At 37.0% G+C, this 20372-nt stretch overlaps 1 protein-coding gene across 8 annotated transcripts in view; it reads left to right on the top strand.

Annotated features, from left to right (window-relative positions):
* Positions 1 to 20372, top strand: part of LCORL (ligand dependent nuclear receptor corepressor like) — a 164720-nt gene that overhangs the window by 136600 nt on the left and 7748 nt on the right. For 4 of the 8 annotated variants that reach the window (XM_075930672.1, XM_006136994.4, XM_075930674.1 and 1 more), the window contains 2 exons: positions 3806 to 8697; positions 19091 to 19355. The exons of 1 other annotated variant lie outside the window; for it this stretch is intronic. In XM_075930672.1, coding sequence (XP_075786787.1) covers positions 3806 to 8697; positions 19091 to 19143 — 4945 coding nt within the window. In that variant the 3' untranslated portion in view covers positions 19144 to 19355. Of the gene's footprint in view, positions 1 to 3805; positions 8698 to 9909; positions 19356 to 20372 lie in introns of all 8 variants that reach the window. 3 more of the 8 variants (XM_075930675.1, XM_075930673.1, XM_006136998.4) reach the window with 3 other exon arrangements.

Genomic DNA, 20372 nt, shown 5'->3' on the forward strand with positions numbered 1-20372 from the left:
GACACAACATTTCTTTTAGCTGTCAGAGAGCTTTATTTAATTTGTTAAACTTTCTTTAGCCAATATTTATTTAATAAACCTATACATTGGGGCATAAGAAAAGGGAGAATATTTATAAAAATAATTTTGTTCTCCTTTTGACTACTTTTAAAAGAATTTTGTTTCTTCCAAGACCTATTTCCTTTTGGCTCACTTCTTCATTGAAGCTGTTACCATTCTATAAAAACTGAGAATGAAACTCCAGGGAGAAAATCTTCCTGTACTCCTAGTGAAGTTTTTCCTTGATAGTTCTCTTGAGTTAGAAAACAGAACTTGATATTTCATATATATATTCTATACAAAATAGGTCTTTACTTTTCAAACTGGTTAGATCACTATGTATTGACCCTATGCCTTTGTTTCCAATATCTGCACCCACAGAAAATTGTTGCCTATGGCACTCAGTAGCATCTTAGTAGAAGAGTTAATGCAGTCTGAGATTGAAGCAATTTCCACAAAATCGGTGCATGGCTTGACTTCGAGAGTGTTAATGTTAAAGATTTGTTAATTGTATTGCCTCTAATGCACCTAGTTTCTATTCCCTTCCTCTGCTTGAATACTATACCCACAGAACCTCTTTCATGGAATTCATAGAAAGCTAGAGTTCTGTGAAGAGAGGAATTGTACCTACCATTGCATACAGGAAGGGGGACGAGTCATGTGTGGCTCTATGGGGCTAGTAACCTAGGCCTCTGTATTTGGCACTGCCACTTTTTGCCATGGGGATTGTTGTGATACTATAGATTTGGTATAATGACAACACAACAGAATGAAGAGGAAGGGGGGGGGATCTTACTGAAGCACAACTAATACTTAAAAGGGGTTGGAAAGCTACTAAAAACATGAAAGTTGAATGAATTGTTTACATATATGAACACTTCTACAGAGAGGAATTCTATATATCTCTTCAAAAGAAATGCTTTATTTTAAATAGATTTTTAGGCTTTTGACCAGAGCTGCAGCTAAGTTGTGCTAGGTACAGTTTAGTGCAGGGTAACTTTTTAACATTTTTAATTCTCTTGAGCTTGGGGTCACTGAGTCCATGGCATAAGTTAGAGCAGCATGATCTACATATGATCTTATAGGGATGTTCTGGCAGCTAGGGATCAGAGGAGTATAGGAATGCAATTTCAAATCTACTGATGGCTAGGAAAGGGATGGTATTAGGAGCAATAGTAGTGGCTGTGTACACCTGAGAATTATTCTACGTACTCTGAAATCCTTCAATTGCAAACTCAAGGCAGTTTTGATGCTCCTGAAAGACCTGGGCCATAACTGAGAGACATTTAAGAACACTGAAGTTTACTACACTAATGAGCACATTTTTTTTCTTTCGGTAAATGTTATAATATTATTCATTTGACTATCCAATGTTCAAAAAATAATTTTACAAAGATTGAAGAACATACAAAGATGACTCCTATCTGGAGACTTCAATGTATATAGGTAGCTTTTACCACACCAATCAGTGAACTAAAGGTTAATCAAAGCTGTTATATGCTAGGTGCTTGTTTAAGCTACAGCATATAATATTACTGAACAAACTATTAAATAACATGTTAAAGTCTAATTACCATGTTGAAATATTTTTATTTCTATTTTTAAGTTTCAAAATATGCTCTTAAAATTGAAAAATATAGAAAATACTTTTATGTATCCAGTCTGATTACAAAAGTCAATTTTTAACCTAATTTTTCTATTCTGCTTTGTCCTGGCTTTTAGCTTTCTTATTATTATTTTTTGATTTTTGGTCGTCCGGTTTGTTTTTTGGTTTTCAATGCATCTGATAAGTCATTCTGTCTCACAGAGGTGGCCATGTTAGTCTGTATCTCAAAAAAAAAAAAAATTAGGAGTGCTGTGGCACCTTAAAGACTAACCTATTTATTTGGGCATAAGCTTTCATGTGTAAAAATCACTTCATCAGAGGCATGGAAATAAAGTGGCTTTTACCCACAAAAGCGTATACCCAAATAAATCTGTTTGCCTTTAAAATGCCACAAGGATTCCTCGTTTTTGTAAGTTATTATACATTTTATAATTACTACGATTGGAGTTCCATATAAATGACCATCACTGATTGCATCCTAAACTCACTCATGGCGGCAATATCATTACAGACTCTACTATATAGCATAATTTACATGACAGATGCAATACATTTATTTTTATTTCATTAACATTTTAAATTGAATTTTAATTACAAGTTCAACTAATAACATCAGGGTTCAGTTAAGATTTTAAGAGGTAGTTGGACCATCTAAATGTCTCACTTTGAACGCCTCCAAATTTGTTATAAAATGTTTCAGGAGAGGAAGAAAATCACCAGAAATTATTATAGTGGTCACATTTATAGCATAAAAATTAAAGTTTACCTATGACCTAACTTATGTATTTTTGTAATTCAAATGTGATACTAGCTTGTTTATCTTTAACTAATTAATTTATATACATGGTATATTAAAATATAAAATGTTTTGTTCTATGATCAACAATATTGTAAAAACCAATCAAAATGGAATTTTGCCAAAATGGAAATTTAAATATTGAAATGACTGATGAGAGAAATAGGTAAAGAGTTAGTGTCATGTTCAGAGTTTGGTGATATGTTTAAACAAATGTATACTTTTCTAAAACAGAATTATTTTAATATTATTTACTACTCTTGCTATTGGTACCAGTAAAAGTTCTGAATTATAGAGGGATAACTATTTTGTTGTAGTTGCTATTCAACAAGGGATTTTGTGTTTAGTTGAAGAAAGGTCTGTATTAATTTCTACAATGGAACATTTTCAGCTTTTCAGTTTAAATGATTGATTAGGTAAGTAGTAACTTTAGTTTTAATGAATTTATATTGAGAAACCAAATACTTAAGAACATAGTATTTTGTAACTGATTTTGTTTTGATTGAGTGTATGAAAACAACTGTTTCAAAGTCTTGTTTAGATATATACACTTATTAGTTAACTTGATATTTAAAGAGATTCAGTCTCATTAGACATGCATGTTATTTACTTCAGAGGTTCCTTTTTGTTTTCTTGTAGATGTGTGTTTGTGAGAGAGAGACGGAGATGTAATGGAAGCCTGTGGCAGACTTCATTCTAATGTTTTAAAAACTGGAAAGGGAATTTATATCTTAAAAGAACATTAAGAGCAGTGATGGTTTCTAAACTTATTTCTATGGTGTACTAAGGTTAAATGTTCTTTTAAAAAATGTTTTAAAGTTCATGTTAAACATCTTAGGGGCTGTGCTGCACAACACACACAGTAAGGGAGGATAGTCTTGTGGTTAAAGCACAGGCTCAGGCGCCAGAAGAGATGGATTCTATCCCTGGCTCTGCCACAACCTTCCATTGTTACTTTGGATAAATTGTTTAATTCCTCTCCATGCCTCAATTTTTCCATCTGTAAAATAGGGATAATACTTTCCTGTCATGTTTGTTGTGAGGGTCAATTTAGTAACATGTGCAAGGAAATTTGAAACACCAGATTGAAAGGTGCCATGAAATAAATAATACTCTATTTGAGAAATACTAGAATTCAAACTTTCTTTTGTTTTTGTTTTTCAAGTAAAACATTTTTTTGCTGAATATTTTCCTACTTGAGATAGAAATATTGTACCATATATAACATACACATCAGCAGCAGTGAAATAGCTCTAAGACATTTGCCTTTTCAGAGTTTCAGTCTTCTACGTAACAGTTAAAAATATAACAAACACCGTGTTTAACGTAATTTATTTTTTGTTTTGATTTGTTTTTGTTTTCAGTTCAACAGTTGATGCAAAATCAGAGGAAGCAATTAAATTGGAAAAAGGAAAATCAGCACTAAACAAGGTTTTGGAGTCTTTGTGCTCTTATCACTGGCATCAGATTTTGGCTATTTTAAAATTTTTGATCCAAGACACAAATGTTCCTTCACTTTGCAATTGCCTGCAACCTCATATTATCCATTCAGAAGATCAGAAGTCTCTCATTGAAGATAACTGTGTCCCATTTTGTAGTTCTGATGGACATACACTGATAAAAAAGAGCTGCTGTTTACACAATCCTAAACCAAACACTTGTTTGCCGTCTTTGTCTGTCTGTATTAAAGATTTGCACTGTTTGTCATGTCAGACTATAACTACTGGATGTATTAAGACAACAGTGAATAAAAGGATTGATAACAGTTGTAATCCTCACAGGTATTATACAGGACAATTACACAGCTGTAACAAGTACTCTGTGACAGATGCGTCCTTTCCCTCAACTGAAGACAGTGATTCCTCAAACAACATTGAAAGTTCTAGTAGATCTCGCAGCCCATCACCCCCTCCGTTGTCTCCTGTACAAAATAATGAATTTGAAACCTTTGAAGAATCACCTACAGATTTTCCAGTTTTAGAGAATAACAATATTGAAATAACCATTAATCAGCCTCCATCTCTCTTTCCAGCAGACGGAAGCAATGAAGAGTATAAAGACAAAGATAAACTAGGCAAAGGAAAAGCGTTTTATTACTCAAATGAAACCTTGCTGTCAACAGGTCAGGAAAGCCGGAAATGTTCTATAAACTCTGAAAAGTTTGAAAAAGGTGAAAATTCTGCCATTTTTCAAGATTTAATGGATCGTATTAATGAAAAATTAAAATCAATAGAAACTACAGATATATCAACTAATCTTATAAAATTGTCTAACAGTGACAGGGCACCTGAAAATGATAATGGAAATTTGGGGGACTTCATAACCTCTCTCTTGCATAGTGCTAAAGCAAATGATTACACTTTTATGGAGTTACTGAGACAACATGATAAACAAGTGGAAAATAAAATTATCCAAACAAGATTTCGCAAACGCCAGGAAACTTTATTTGCAATGTATAGTTCTCCTGATTCACCTCTCATTAGACGACAGTCTTTGCAAATCAAAAGAGAACTTGCAAGTCTTGATGAAACTTTCATAAGCAAAAAGTCAATTTCAGAAAGAAATGCAAAAAAGTCTTCAAAAAATGATGGCAAAATGTCAGCAAACAAAGGAAACAGTTATAACATGTTGGAAGACAAAGCTATACAAAATCCTGAAAATAATGTAGGTATGAGATGTCAAGCTAAATCCAAATCCTTGCCAGTGTTTCAAGCAGATTCAATGGAACTACCTCTGAATAATTTTGAAACCAATTCTGGTTTTGTAGCATTTTCTGAAAACAAAAATATTACTATCATCGACCAGACTAACTTTGCAAAAAGACAAGGAGATTATGCAATTGAAAAAGAGAATGATCAGAACCCTTTGAAGGGAGAATGTAATGGCATTTTGGGGAGAACTAAACGTAACATTGTGCCTCCTGGATGGTACTCTGTATATGTAACAAATGATTTTTTATGTAAAAAATCCTCCAAAGCAAAAAAATCTGAAAATTTGGAAAGAGAGAATATAGTTAAAGATCTGCATGCTGAAAGATCTATTAATGTAAATAAGATTGTAAGGAACACAAATCTACAAGTTGTTGTGGAGCGCTTGGAAGATACATTAAACTTAGCTAAAAAGACTAAAAGTCCATTGTTGGATAGATATAAAATATCCAGAAAATTGAACAACCATACTTATGAGTGTGATATGAACCAAACTGCTAGGAGAGATCTAAATTTTAACATGGATGAAAAAGAATATGTAGAACAGAGTGTCCTGCCCCAGTCTCACTTGTCATGCAGCAATACATGCAAAATAGATTGCGTGCCAACAAGAGAATACAAAGAAGTTCTAAATCAAGGACTTGGTAACAACCTTTTGAAATCTTCATCCTTTGATTCGGGCAGATTGACTGCCAGTACTAAGGATGTACAAACACAATCTGAAATTGGGGAAAGTGCATCTCTTCTTTACTCTAGCCCAATAAAGCTTATGTTTGTCTCAGAGGTTAATAGTAGTGAAGGAGTCAAATATACTTTAACTGCTGCCAGTGCATCTTCTACAGTAAACACTGATCTTTGTTTATTTCAGAAGTATCCAGACATCATATCAGGAAAAAAATTCAAAACGAGTGATCTTGTTCATGAAGTCTGCATTGGAGACTCTGGATATAATTGTAATGAAAGTGACACTAAAGAGGAACCAAATATTGTTAATACTGAGATAGTTGCAGATACTTGTGCAGCTGGTGAAACTGACTTAAATTATTGTAAGCAAAGTGAAGAAACTATGGAAAAATCAAGTAGTAGCAATGAATCTGTTTTTAAAAGAAAACCTGGCAGGCCTAAAAAATTAGGGCCTCAGGTTGTAAAACAGGTCAAGCGACCAATTGGACGACCTCCAAAGCCTAAAATAGACACTGCTGAAAATAGTGATCATCAAAGTGAACACACCACTTATGGGGAAACCACCAAATCTGATGCAACAGTGATAAAAGAAGTTATTAGTAACAAAAATATTATTGTGACAGTTGTTTTTGGAAGGTCAAGAAGAATTAAAAGACATGTTTCTGAAGGTAATACCAATACAATTAATTATATGCCTACTCAATGCTATTCCAGTTTTAAAAATGATTCTAGTGAACTGAGGCCAAATATTGAAAGTGAAAGTGGTTTTGCCAAAATAGTAAAAATCTTACCGAATTCTGCTACTGAAAATGAAGTGTCTGGTTCTGGTTATGAGTATATTAGACCTATCAAGAATAATCCAATATTACCACACTCCTATAACAATATCATACGACCAAATCAGAAGAAGCCTTTAACTATCACTAGAAAGCCTGGTAGACCAGCAAAAGTAAAAATATCTGGCATATCAGTGACTGTTAATAGAATTTCACCTCAGGAACGAAAAGTAAGTATTAGCGGCTGCCTGCCTCCCTTACAGCAGCAACATAGTTTTTTTTCTAACATATCACAGGAAAAAAATAACCAACTATGCAATAAAGTAGATGAAAGAAAGACTGTTGAGAATGTCACTACCAAGGAGGCATTCGGCAATGTGATTACTGCAGAATCAAGAAAACATGAAATTCCTTTGAGGCATTCTGTTAGAGACAGAAGGCCATCAGTGCATTTCTTACACTCATTAGCATCTTCTAGCACATTTACTTGTAGAAGTGCCTTGCTACATAAATCATATAAGCTCCATTTGAAAAAAGCTAAGAATCAAAAAGAAAAACATATGCAATCAAATCTGAAGATCGTATCCAAGGATACCTCAGAAACTAAAAATTCAGGGAGTGAAGAAAAGGGTTCTGGGGTGAATGAACTCAGGTCCATTAATGAAATATCATTGGATCCCATATTTTCATCAAATCCTTCTCTCAGGTGGTGGGCTACTTCCACTTCATGTGACTCCTTGTTGGAAGAACTAAATAATAGATTTGAACAGATAACCAATACCTGGTTGCAAGTGGGTGGAAATGAATTTGAAAAGTGTTTATATGAAAAAAGGAATCATGTTGAACAAGATTGTAGCATTAAAGTATCAAGACCTTTAGACACCTGCATTGTAGAACTTGAAGCATCACCTATAAAAATGCTTTTTCAGAAGAAGTGTAGTATGAATGAACTTAGTACTTGGTTTATGCAAACAACAGAAACACAATCCCTTTCTCTAGTGAGAAAAGCAAATGCTCGCAATCCTTTGGAAGTAATTGGTACTAGAGACATTAAGATGGGAAGTAAACAATCAGATCTTAATACTAGCCCTTTCAGAAAGCACTTTAAAAAGTTTGCACTATCCTCTCCTTCAGAAACAGCTGGAAAATTACAAATGCTGCATAAAATGATCCAGGCTCCAATCCTAAATATGAAAAGTAATTTCACACTAGCTAAATTAAGAAGAACTGAATTTAAGAAGTTACAACATGACAGGTGGACACCAGTGAAAAATATATATAAACATGGAACAGGTGACTGGAAATCAAAAAGGAGAAATTTAAGATTTTTCTGCCAAAGCCAGTTTTTTAAAAATACAAGTGGGAAAATCAGCGATGTAGTGTCTGTGCATCAAGGAAAAAGTACTGTAGAAACCCAGCCCACTGAAATCTTAGAATCTCAAAGTAGCATCTTGCCAACTGGAACTGAAGTCAAAGATTCATTTCTTCCACAGACAATGGAACTGTCCGACTTCAGCCCACATCCTGGTTTAACAAATATTTTTAAATCACAGTCAGAAATAAATGGAACAAGTTATAATAAAAAAAATGTTGGAAAAGCACAAAATCAAGTTAAAATGAATGAAAGTACATGGAGAACCAAAACCTTTAAAGACTGTAGAATATTTCTGAGAAAACTCAACCATATTGAACAGAATAAATCTTTTAACTTCAATACTATCATTTACTCTCCAGGAGCTGTTGAAAGTAAGAGCGATCAGACCTACACTGAAGAAAAAAGGCATCATACTTTAAGATCCTATTCTGCTAGGCAAGATGCATTAAAGATAAAAGAAAGAGAAGTGGAGCTATCTAAGGGAACTAATCTTTCCAAAATTACTGCAATGGTGGATGATCAATTAGACGGCAAAAAATCAAGCACGTCTGTAATGCATGAAAGCCCTGCTGATAGTTCTGAAGTTCTTAACAAAATAAACATAAGAAAAAGACCACAATGGGAGACCACTGATATGAATATAAGAAAAAAGCATAAGAGACAATCATGCAATACTGGACAAATGGCGAATTTTTACTCAAAATACCAACTAGGTAAGTTCCCTTGCCCCTTAACTTTAAAATACTAATTTTAAATTGAAGTAGAACAAAGAGTAGAAGCAGAATAGTGGACAAAATTAAAATGTATATTGTGTAGGTCAAAAACATCCAATTTTCAAAAAGTAGTAAAATGGAACAAAGTATAACATTAAATGCATAGTGCTAAAAGTGCAATTAAAATTTTAAAAATACCTTATTTAATTAGTTTCATATCTTCTTTTACAATAGATATATTACAATATCTAGCCTGAAGATACACTTAATGATAAGCCAAAAAGCAATGAGTTAGTTCTAATAGCATATTTTGAGAGACATTTGGGTCAAATTCTGACACCATTAAAGTCAAAATCAGTTGGAACTTTGTCATTAATTTCACCCCTACAGGGTCAGGATTTCACCATTTGGCATCATAGTCCCTGTTATGTCTGGAAGGTGTTATCTACAAAATACATATAAACAGAGCTATAAAGTTACAGCATGGCTAAACAAAAATTCTCATTGACATTGTTTTAAATCCAACTCTATAATAAGATCCATAATTAAACATTAAGATATGATAGATAATACTGTGCATTTCTGGACAATTATTTACTAGAATGTCCGTGGTAGCTCCTGATTGAAATCAATAAGATTTCTGTTGACTTTCATAAATTTTGTAGTGGGCCCTTAATGGTCAAAACGAGATGTGGGATGAAACTAATTAAGTGAGCCACACTATAATCAGATTGAAATGCATTTGCCCTGAAATGTTTTATTGGTATTCTGAAATGCAATCTGTACATAAGAAAGAACAGTAAGACATTTATAGGGCATTTTGCACAGGTTTGACATCATCCTGGCCATAATATAGTTTCAAAATACAGGGTTCAATTGTGAAACTTTTATTGATGTCCATGAACCTTTACTAACGAGTGTGTGTTCTAAGTGCATTAATTTTGAAAGTTCAATCAAAAGAAAAATTACTATTTTAAATACGCTCTTGATGTAAATACAAAAGTTAAAATTCAAATTATACTAGTTTGAGTTAACTTTTTTTCTAATTTCAAAAGTCTACAAATAACTTACTCCTGTATGTGCTCATGTTAGCTATGCTTAACACTAATATTTGCTGATAACTTTCCTCTTTTTTAATTTGATGTCTCTCACTATTGTTGCATTATTTCACTTTAGACTTTTTTTACTTTAATTTTTTTCTGTTGTTCATAGTGTCCCATAGCTGTTGGTATCCATAGAAAGATGTCAAAAAAGCCTTAATCTCAGAGCAAAATTTAGCCTCAGGCTGGTGTCCAGGTGTCTGATTCTACAACTGCATACATGCTGGTGGATTTTTTAGCTGGTATAGAACCTGCCTCCCTATTCCCCCAGTGAATGCAGCTGCAAGATCACATTCTAACTTTCCACGCATACCTGTTTGCTGGCACATTTCCTGTATCTGAAAGGTTTATGTGTATGGAAGCATCATTATGTATATGTATATTTTTTGATTGCATGTATGTGTTACATTGGTATCAAGACCTACATCACTGTGTTAAGATTTTCTGTACATTTAATGCTTTTAAATAGATAAGTAGATATTTTTGTCAACATGTTCAAGTTTTTCCTCATGTTTATTAACCTCTCTATCAGACTGAGGAAAAGAGGGGGAAGTACTTTGAGTATTCTTGAAGGAACTTTCTGATGTCCTGTATCTGCAAGAGCTGAGAGGAAGGGCAAGATGTTGATATTGAAGAATTGTGGGTCCATTTTTTGTTACATAAACATACACAGGTGGATATTATTGCATTCTTACAGCTCAAGACACTTTTTCAAAAGAAAGCATCACTGTGATTAGTTCTCAGTCTGGCTGCAGAAGAGGACTGATTGTGCTTTCATGCCACATTTTGTTCAAAATGTGGCAAATAGAAGATATTTTGAACCTCATGATACGTTTGGCACTTTGATTTGCTTGTGAAATGACTGCTGCAGTGATGCATTTGGACATGTTGAGGGCTTGGTTCCAATGTACTGTGAATCTCTGTTCCTAATTTTTTTTTTTTTTGAAAGGACACTTTCATTTGGCAGTATTGAATTGGACTTGTCTACATGCATGATGGATATTGAATAAATAGATTTTTAGTTAAGGGTTTATAGTTCTGGTTAGAAAGGTGCATACATTTCCCATCAGTATGTCATAGACCTCACCTAGAGGCTTGCAGCTAGCTAAAGTTTCCAGATACAGGCTTTGAAGATGGCTAAGCTTAAATAGAATAAATGGTCATCCTATGGTACAATGTGACATAATAGTGAGAAGATACCATGTGAGATCTTCACCATATGACGAATGATCTAAAGCAGTGTTTCTCAAAGTGGGCACCAAGCCGGCTTTGGGAAAGCTGCTAGCAGATCCACCCATTTTGTTTACCTAAAAAATCCATAGACGTGGAGCCTCACATCTCCATTGCCTCCAGTTTGCTGTTTTCAGCCAATGGGAGACATGGGAAGCTCCCCTTGGCTGGAAATGGTGAACCAGAGCCAATGGGAACTGCGAGGCTCTGTGGTTATGGACCCTTTAGGTAAACAAAGTGGCATAGGCCTGCTAGCGGCTTTCGCAAAGCAGGCCCGTGGCCCACTTTGAGAAACACTAGTCTAAAGATTTCCAGTAAGGAGGTACTGAAAGAATTCTTAAAAGTAAGATCAGTTCTGATTATTTACAACATAGGGAATTATGCACTTTTTCATTTCTGCCTTACTCTTTAGCTACTAAGAGAGTAGATGGGGGCTTGAAGATTTTGGAACAACTCCCATTATGTGTATTTGAAAAGATTTTACTAGCAATGTGTAAAATTAGAAGTAATTTTATTTATTTATTTTCAAAGTTATGAGCCCTGTTTTCAAAAGTCAGGAACCTTATTTGGGTTCATTCAGCTCAGCACTTTGACAAAATCAGAATTTACAGTGCTAAATACTGACTTGAAAATACAACTACAGGATTTGGACATATTGCTTACAGAGCCTACATTTGAAAATTGGACCATATTGTTCCAAGAGTGTAATTGGTTTCCATCTCTTGCTTTGTACAATCACTTGTAATTTAAAACAATGTCTGCATTAACATATCAGGATGACAACAGCCAATTTTTTCCAAAATTCCCTTTTCATTCCAGAAAGATCCTTGGGTTTTAAAAGTTAATTTGGAGTCTATTTTTATTTTGGTACTATGATTCAGTTAACATTATGGATGTTAAGAAGCAAGTAATTAGTTAATCATGTAGTGGATAAGGGAGGAAGCCTCATGTCCAAGAACTGTGGCTCTGTTATGGCTCTGCAGCATGATTGTAGTAAGAGGCAGGTGGGCAGGCAGCAGCCCCTGCTAGCAGCAGCTCGGGCTGGCTGTGAACAGAGGCTGCTCCAGCAACAACCCCTGCCCGCAGTGACCTTGGGCCTGTCACAGGCAGGCATGTGAAGGACTAGTCGACTATCCGATAAGCAAATGCTTATTGCATAGTTGACAGGCTAGCCGACTAGTCGTTTCCCTCCTGCCTCCCCTCCACACACACATCTTGCTGGCTCTATCAGAAAGAGGCAGCAAGGCGGAGGGAGAGCAGCGGGTACTTCAAAGCAGCAGTGCCGCTTAGAGCCTCGGGCCAGACCCTGGGGTTATCAGTTAGTCAAGTACTTGACTACTCCCTTACATCCCTAGTTAAGATCCAGATGCCATTGTACTAGGCCCAGGGTGGCCAACCCGTGGCTCTTGAGCTACATGCGGCTCTTTGATTAAAGAAATGTGGCTCCTGCTGGTTCTGAGCAATGCGCCTGAACTCATAGCCAGCCACTCTGAGCATGCGTTCCAGTGCAAGGAGGGAGAAGTGCGTGGTGGTGGCAGCAGCAGCTCCAGGACCCAGGCATTAGGTTAGAGCTGGGGGGGGGGGGAGAGAATTAGGTTAGAGCAGGGGCGTTGAGGGTGCCTGGCATTGGGGACGTAGGGGGTGATTGGGTTAGAGTGTAGGGAGGCTGCAGCACTTTAAACTCAAAGTCTTCATGGATGCAGAATAAGGCAGCCAATATAGGTGTCATTTAAATTACAGGGCAAAAAAAGAATCAGCATGTACCTAGTTTACACTGTGTTTCTTTAAAGAAAATTCAGAGGGTATTGTTTGCCAGGCTGAAGCAATTAGACTTTATTAGTTTTTTGTCTGAAATGACCTGTAATGTTGTTTTTATCACTACATTTTGTGTACTCTATCTTGTCTAAGAATAAATATATAATATGTGGCTCTTTGCACTCTATCCACAGCTATTTTGGCTCTTTGTCTCTAACTGGTTGGCCACCCCTGTGCTAGGCATTTTACATGCACATTGGAAGACATAATCCCTGCTCCAAAAAGTTAATGACAGATAAAAGAAAATCCATCCATCTTTTTAACACATGTAGAGACTTATTCTATGCTCTAGGTGTGGAACAAGTGAAACATATGCTTCTAGTATGCGAGGTCACATTAAGTGCAAAATAATCTGTTGAAATGGAAATTACATTTTTCTCTTGTAAGAATTTCCTCTGGAATCTCATCAGAGGAATGCTAATGAAAGTATTTGGCCTCAGGATATTTATACCTGTGAGACATCACACAAGCATGTGCAGCTCATTTCATAAACTACAATTACCTAAGTCATTGGCACCAAACCATTATGAGTCAAGGAGCCATTTTATCATTAAACAGAATCAGAGACAAAACAATATAAGTTGTATACAAATTTATTTTAACACTAATTAATTAATTTCAATTAAGTGCATGTGTCTTAAAAGGAAAATATCAAGAGCAACATTTTAGCTTACCTTCTTTTGCTAGCAGCAGAAATATACATGTAATAAATCGTGTGCACGCATTTGCACACCTATGGGTTAAATTTCTTGAACTGTTACAGCATCATAGCTGTCTGTTGCTTATTCTCTCACTGGAGAGAGCCATGGGTTGTCACTGGCATGGACACCAATGTTCCCTCTAATCTTTTCCATCAGTGTGGGGATTTTTTTTCCATCCATGTGCAGAACACATTTTATGTGCACCCAGGCATGTGCAAATGAGCACCACCGGTAGAAACAAAAAACCTAACTGCTAATCAGCTGGGTGGCATTTGAATTTCTCCTGAGTGGCTGCACAAGCACACAGCTTACAGGAAACATTGCTGGGCACCATATTACATTTGGCTTATCTTTACTACAAGAGTTATATTAAAGTGAACAAAAAGACTTAACTCTAAATACTTCCTCTTTTTTCTGCTAGAATGTCTTCATATCTTGGTGTCATGTTTTTTCATCCTTTGTATATAATTTATACTAACAAAATTCATTGATCATTTAAATCTTATTTTTATTTCAGTTTTAGGATTGTCTCAATATCTTTTTATTGAACTGGTATTCTAATATTTGATTTCCAAATATGGTAATATGGACAGATTCACACTCATCTTTTCTCCAGTTACAGTTTTGGCGGAATTACCGTTAAGTTTTTCAGGATCCACTAATGAACTGATAATGTTTATAGATGGTGATCCAGAGAATAAATTTATTTAAAATCACCTATGCTCCAATTCAGCAAAGCATTTAAGCATATGTTTAACTATAACTATGTGAATAATTCAATTGACATCAACAAGATCATTTATGGGTTTAAGTGATTTGCTAAATTGGGCTTTTGAGAATTATCCCAAATCCATTTATTGGAGTTGCATTAAACTTTGTGTGCAGATCTATGTAAAATATTACTTTCTAAGAAATTAAATGATGCTAAGTATTGGTTTTTTTAACCAAACATGATGTAAGGTTGTATATACAGAAGTTGAACTACAATGAAATACAAGGAAACTGTTGAAACTAGAATTTCCATTGACAAACTGCAACGAAGGAAGAGACAAATTTTCTTGTTGTGCTGTTCAATTTCTATTACTATAGAGTCCTGCGTTCTGTTTTCTAAACATAGCTGTGGAGACAAGAGATCGTGAGAAAATTCCACAGTTCTAGGCCCTAATTCAGAAAAGCATCTCTATTCACAACAGTAATTTGAAGCATGTGCATAAGAGTTTTCAGATCTGCGGCATTAGATATAAAAATATGTAAAAAATAGCTCAACTCATGCTTATTTAAACTTTTCACTTTATTTCAAAAGCTTTTGATATTATTCCTTTATCTTGTCTCATTCTACATTATTTTAAACTCAGCCAGAGTTTTGTTGGCTCTTGATCCATATAAATGACTGATTTTAAAAAGGTTGATAAATAATCATCTACCAAATTCAGGAACATAAAAAGTTCTAACCTGGTATATATGAGACACTTTATAAGGGAGAACTAGTAAGAAAGAATATACACTAGAACTTCATTCCCGAGGTGTCAGTAACTGTGAACAAATCATTGACTGTTCTTTTGAAAGTTTACCACAGTGCAGTAATTTCGTGTACTTTAAAAAAATAATCTCTGCTGCTGCTTGATTGTGCACTTCTTCCAATTCTAGATGAGATATATAGCTGACTGCTCAGTTCATAACTGCAGTTCATAATTCTGAAGTTCTATAAAAATTAATTATTTTTGTTAAAAACCTTAACATGAGTCTGTCTTAGCTGATCAAGAACCATGGTGATAAAAGAAATTGACTACATATCAAAATCAAAAAGAAAGAGCTGATAAAATGTACTCAGCATGCGTATATAGCATCAAAACTAATTCTTTTAGATATTATTTTCTAGACCGGGTAGCTGAGGAACAAATTGTTAAATGGACATCCTAAAAGTTATGTAAAACTGCAGAAGGAATAGAAATAAATCCTCGCTCTGGGGTTGCTGACCTATATTTCATATGTTTGGACCACAACATTAGTGGTTGGTGTGGCTGGGGAGGCAGGACAGCAGCCCCACCTTCAGCTCTGCCCCCTCTGCTGAGGCCCTGCCCCCCACAAGGAGGGGAGGAGTCAGGGCAGAGTGCTGGGAGGGGAGGAGGTAGGGCAGTGCACTGAGCATGCCCCAGCCTCCCTGGAGCACTGGGAAGGGGAAGAGAGGCATGGGGTGCATGCCCTACCTCCCCAGAGCAGCAGAGGTGAAAGGAGTGTGTATGCACAGCATGACTTTCCAGTCTCCCCAGAGCACTAGGGAGAGGAGAAAGTTGTGCTACGTGGGTCCCGGAGCACTGAGGGAGGGGAGGATGCTGTGCTGTTCCAGCCTCCCTCATCCAGAGCACAGGGAGGGCAGGAACTTGGAGCAGCAACACTCTGCCCCTGGAACACCCACAGCAAGTGTTCTGGGGACAGTGTGTGGGCGGAGACAGTTTGGAGGTTGGGAAGGCAAAGCCTTCCCCCACCTAAACCACTGGACACCTATGAACCCACAGCCCCTCTTACACAAGTTGTCAACTCTTTGCAGTTAGCTCAATAATATAAAGAAGGTAAAATTTATAAACTACTTTCATATTTTAAGATGAACAAAAAGTGGGGCTTCTCCAACTAAGAGAGAGAGAGAGGCTCGAGAACTTACCTGAGAGGCACAATCTACTGGATTAAGTATGGGCTATGCTTTGCTAAAGTTGTGCTTTAAATCTTGGGGTAGAACATTGGCTTCTAAACACTTTTAAGCCACCATTTGGTGAGAAGTTAACCTGTGAGTCACATGGAGACATGACTAACTTAGCTACATAGACTTCAGGGGGGTAGCTGAGTGAGTCTGTAACAGGAAAAACTTAAAACACAATGAATAGTCTAGTAGCACCTTAAAGGCTAACAAAACATGTAGATAGTATCATGAGCTTTTGTGGGCACAACCCACTTAAGGCCAATTCCACAAGCCAAATACACAGAAAAGGGTTGGAACTTAACTCCATTCACAAGTTTAATTTGTATGCAAATGGTATGAATAGGGACATAGACTGGCTCCCACACTACCTTCCACATCCTAATGACTTAACCAACCAAACAGTGGAGATGCTAATTGTTCTTATCAGCCTCTTCTAACTATTTGAACCATCTACTCACTCTCTCTATTTTTTCCCCTCCCCCCCTTTCTCTTTTTTTTTCCCCTCCTTCCCTCTTCTGTTATTTATTCTTGGATCTGAACTTCTAATACTCCTGTCATCCGAAGTGGGTTGTGCCCACAAAAGCTCATGATACCATCTACGTGTTTTGGTAGTCTTTAAAGTGCTACTAGATTTTGTTTAAGTTTTAGCTACATACTGAATGTACATATTTTAGGTCAAATTAAATGACAGACCACAGAAAACAATATTTCCTGAGCTACCACCACTCAAGTAATCTGTTGCAGTGTGTATTCTTTAAAAAGTTTTCAAACCTGATCTTCATTTTCTCACACAAAACGGGGGGAGAGTAGGGGAATGGTGCATTTCAAAAAATCAGTTAACACTGCCATGTGACAACCTATCACTATTGGAAGAAATCCTAGCATCCTTGCCTGTAAAAATATCATCTAGACCAGTGTTTCTCAACCAGTAGTATGAGTACTTGAGAGGAGTCAGGGTGGGGGGGGGGGATGTCAACACAACTGAAATGTGAAGAAAACAATTTTTTTTTTGTTTCACAGCATTTTATTTTTATACTTTTTACACCCAAAAATTTCATTGCCTGCCCAGCTACAGTAAGTTGTTTAAACAAGTGTGTTGCAATGGTAGAAAAAAATTGTGCGTCTGAAAACTGTAGGTACTTTATTAAAAAAAGGTTGAGAAACACTGGTCTAGACTGGCTGTGTCTACATTGGCAAAATCTTGCCACCTGTCTACACTGGCCGCGAGTATTTGTGCAAGAACACTGACGTTGTAATGTACAAAATTGCTCCTGCTTCTGATGCTCCCGCTCAGGGATAAGCCCTCTTACGCAAGTATTCTTGCGCAAGAGGCCAGTGTAGACAGGCAACATTAATTTCTTACACAAGAAAGCCCGACGGCTAAAATGGCCATCAGAGCTTTCTTGCGCAAGAGAGCATCTACACTGGCACAGATGCTTTTGCGCAAAAGCACATGCCAGTGTAGATGCTCTCTTGCACAAATACTTTTAATGGAAAAACTCTTCCGCTAAAAGTATTTGTGCAAAATCTTGCCAGTGTAGACACAACCAAAGTGTTTTCAACTAAGAGAGACAAACCCAGGAGATGGGTGGAAGCATATCAAGCTGCCTAAAAGTGGGGGGGAAGGTTGGCAATTGTTACCATGGAGGAGGCTCCCAAGGGCCATTGCTCCAACTTTTAAATGGGGGGGGGGAAGGGTTATAGACCATCACTATTGAGAATCTGAACTTGATAAGGACACAGTGAGGGGAGTACTAGCTTCCCTCCCCAACCCTTTAACTCCTTTCAAAACTGGGAGTTGTAACAATGGAGCCCTTCCCTGCTTGCATGATGGCGGGGCACCCTGAACAAATTTGAGTACAAAGTTGTGACCTGATGCACTGAGTCACAGCACCACTCAGATGGAAAGAGGAGTGTTCCTTTTAATGCTATTTGATTTACATTTTGATTTAAGTAATTTACCTGACATCTCCTGAAAAAGAAATGCAAGGGGGAAAAGGCCACTAAGATGAGATATGTTGTTTGGGGTGGTTGGGAGGGGTATGAGAGCCTCTAATCTAGAGTTAAACTTTGACATATTTTATATTTTAAACATTCTAATGAAAGCTTTTTAACAATGTTTGCAACATTCATGTGGCAACATTACGCGAGTGTATATGAATCAGTGCCAAAGGTGAAGATTTTGTTGTTTTCTTACATTATTTGATTTCTATGTGATTTTTTTTCATTCATCTACTTAAAAACTGTATAACTTGACTATGATTTCATGCACTTAAAACAGTGGCAAAATTTTGAAATACAGGTTGTAACCTCTCTTAACTGGGACTCTCTGGTCCACCAACATCCATGGTCTGCTAGGACCACAGAGTCCAGGTATAGGGGAGGTCTGGCCACGGGGCAGGAGCATCACAGGGGAGGGCTGGCAACTCATCTGGGAGCCCCATGTTGGAAGTGGTGGAGGGCTGTGCAGCAGGATCATCTGGACCCAGCAGCTGGGCAGTAACAGGTCAGCCATGCAGCTCCCATCCTGGCTGTGCAGCGGGGAAGCCCCAGCCATGCATTTCCAGTTCTGGAGGCAGTCAGGGAGCTCTGGCCCCAGCAGCAGTGGGGTCAGCAGGAGCTGAGGAGCTCTGGCCCAGGGAGTGACATCTGGGCAGGTGGCAGAGGGGGAGGGGAAATGGGAGACGGTAGCAGTTTAGCATGGGCCAGGATGGGAGGGACTTCTCCTAGTCCAGCAAAACCCCTTCTTCAGGACTGGTCAGGTTCTGAGGATACTGGACGGGAAGGTCCAAACTGTATTATAGTTTGATATGGTAAGCCTTTTCCTCTAGATGTTTTTCTTTTTTTCTTAGCTTACGTGGAATATAAAGAATCTCTATCCTTTTCAATTGTCCTGATTCAATAAAATATTGCTTCCTGGATGCCGAGTGCCCTCAAATCTTAATGGACTTCAGTGGAGCATCACCCGGAGCCCCAGTCTGCATGTGTGATAATGCATTGCAGGATAAGGGGTTACATGTTTGCCTTCAGTAGGAACTAAGGGCCTTCCACACACTGTACCATCTTACAGTATTGGACCTGTTGAGATCTAGAATGACTGACTGTAGTGAAATAATGGTGTGTATATATATGAGAAATCTGGCAATGAAATACATTGTCATTAATGGCATACAATGTTTATCTGGTTATAACAATGTTTTTAGGAGTTCTAAATAAGAGCAGGGGGGTAAGCTTACTTCTAGGAGCAAAGGTAAACATTTGAACAAACTAAATAAATCCAAAGACATCTATACCCTACTACGGAATTCCCCATGGACTTTTTTTTTATAAAGGCAGAGCTTGTGTCTTGAAATAGTGCAGTTGGAGCTTAGATTAAGGACATGAAGCAACAAGACAATTAACATTGTTATAACATGATCCATTTTGGGGAAGTTCTATGGTTTGTGTTCCATAGGGTAGACTAGATGGTCACAGTAGTCCTTTATGGAAATAGTTTACCAGTAGAATACTGTGGTGTGACAAAAGGAAACCAATATCACTTCATTGCTAGTCAGTAGACAACTTCTAAAAATACCCAGACAACAACAACTTATAGACATAACTTTTTGGGTTAAAATTTAAAAAAAATATTAAAATATTACTCAATTGGCCACAGTGCATATTGTGCTATGTTGCATGTGCTCTTCAGTCCCTCCTGTTCATTTTCCTCTAATCTCAGTCTATCAGTTGTTATCCTGGATTACTTCAGTTTCTATACCACCTCCATCTGTTTTTTCTTTTGCTGTTTTTCTTCATTATATCATCACCTCTTGCCTGATTGGCTTGGTCACTTTCTCCATACCAATTTTCAGCAAGCACTGGTCTCTTCCTGACTTCACTCTTAGTACTTGATAATTTATCTTATCTCCTCTGCTGCTGGCTCACTTCCTGCACTATAACCTGACAGATACAATACTCCTTTTTAGACTAACAGACTGATCTCTACAGCTTTCAGTCCCGTTATTCCCTTTCTGATCTCAGTTTTGTATGATGATCTCTATATCCAATTTCACCTTCTCTTCTTCCCACCCAATTCCTTCACTCTTCTCTCCTACCACGCTGTTTATCTCATCAAACCCTAGCCTCTTCTCAGCC

This window comes from Pelodiscus sinensis, chromosome 5 (assembly GCF_049634645.1).
Source record: "Pelodiscus sinensis isolate JC-2024 chromosome 5, ASM4963464v1, whole genome shotgun sequence".
NCBI classification, from domain to species: domain Eukaryota; kingdom Metazoa; phylum Chordata; order Testudines; family Trionychidae; genus Pelodiscus; species Pelodiscus sinensis.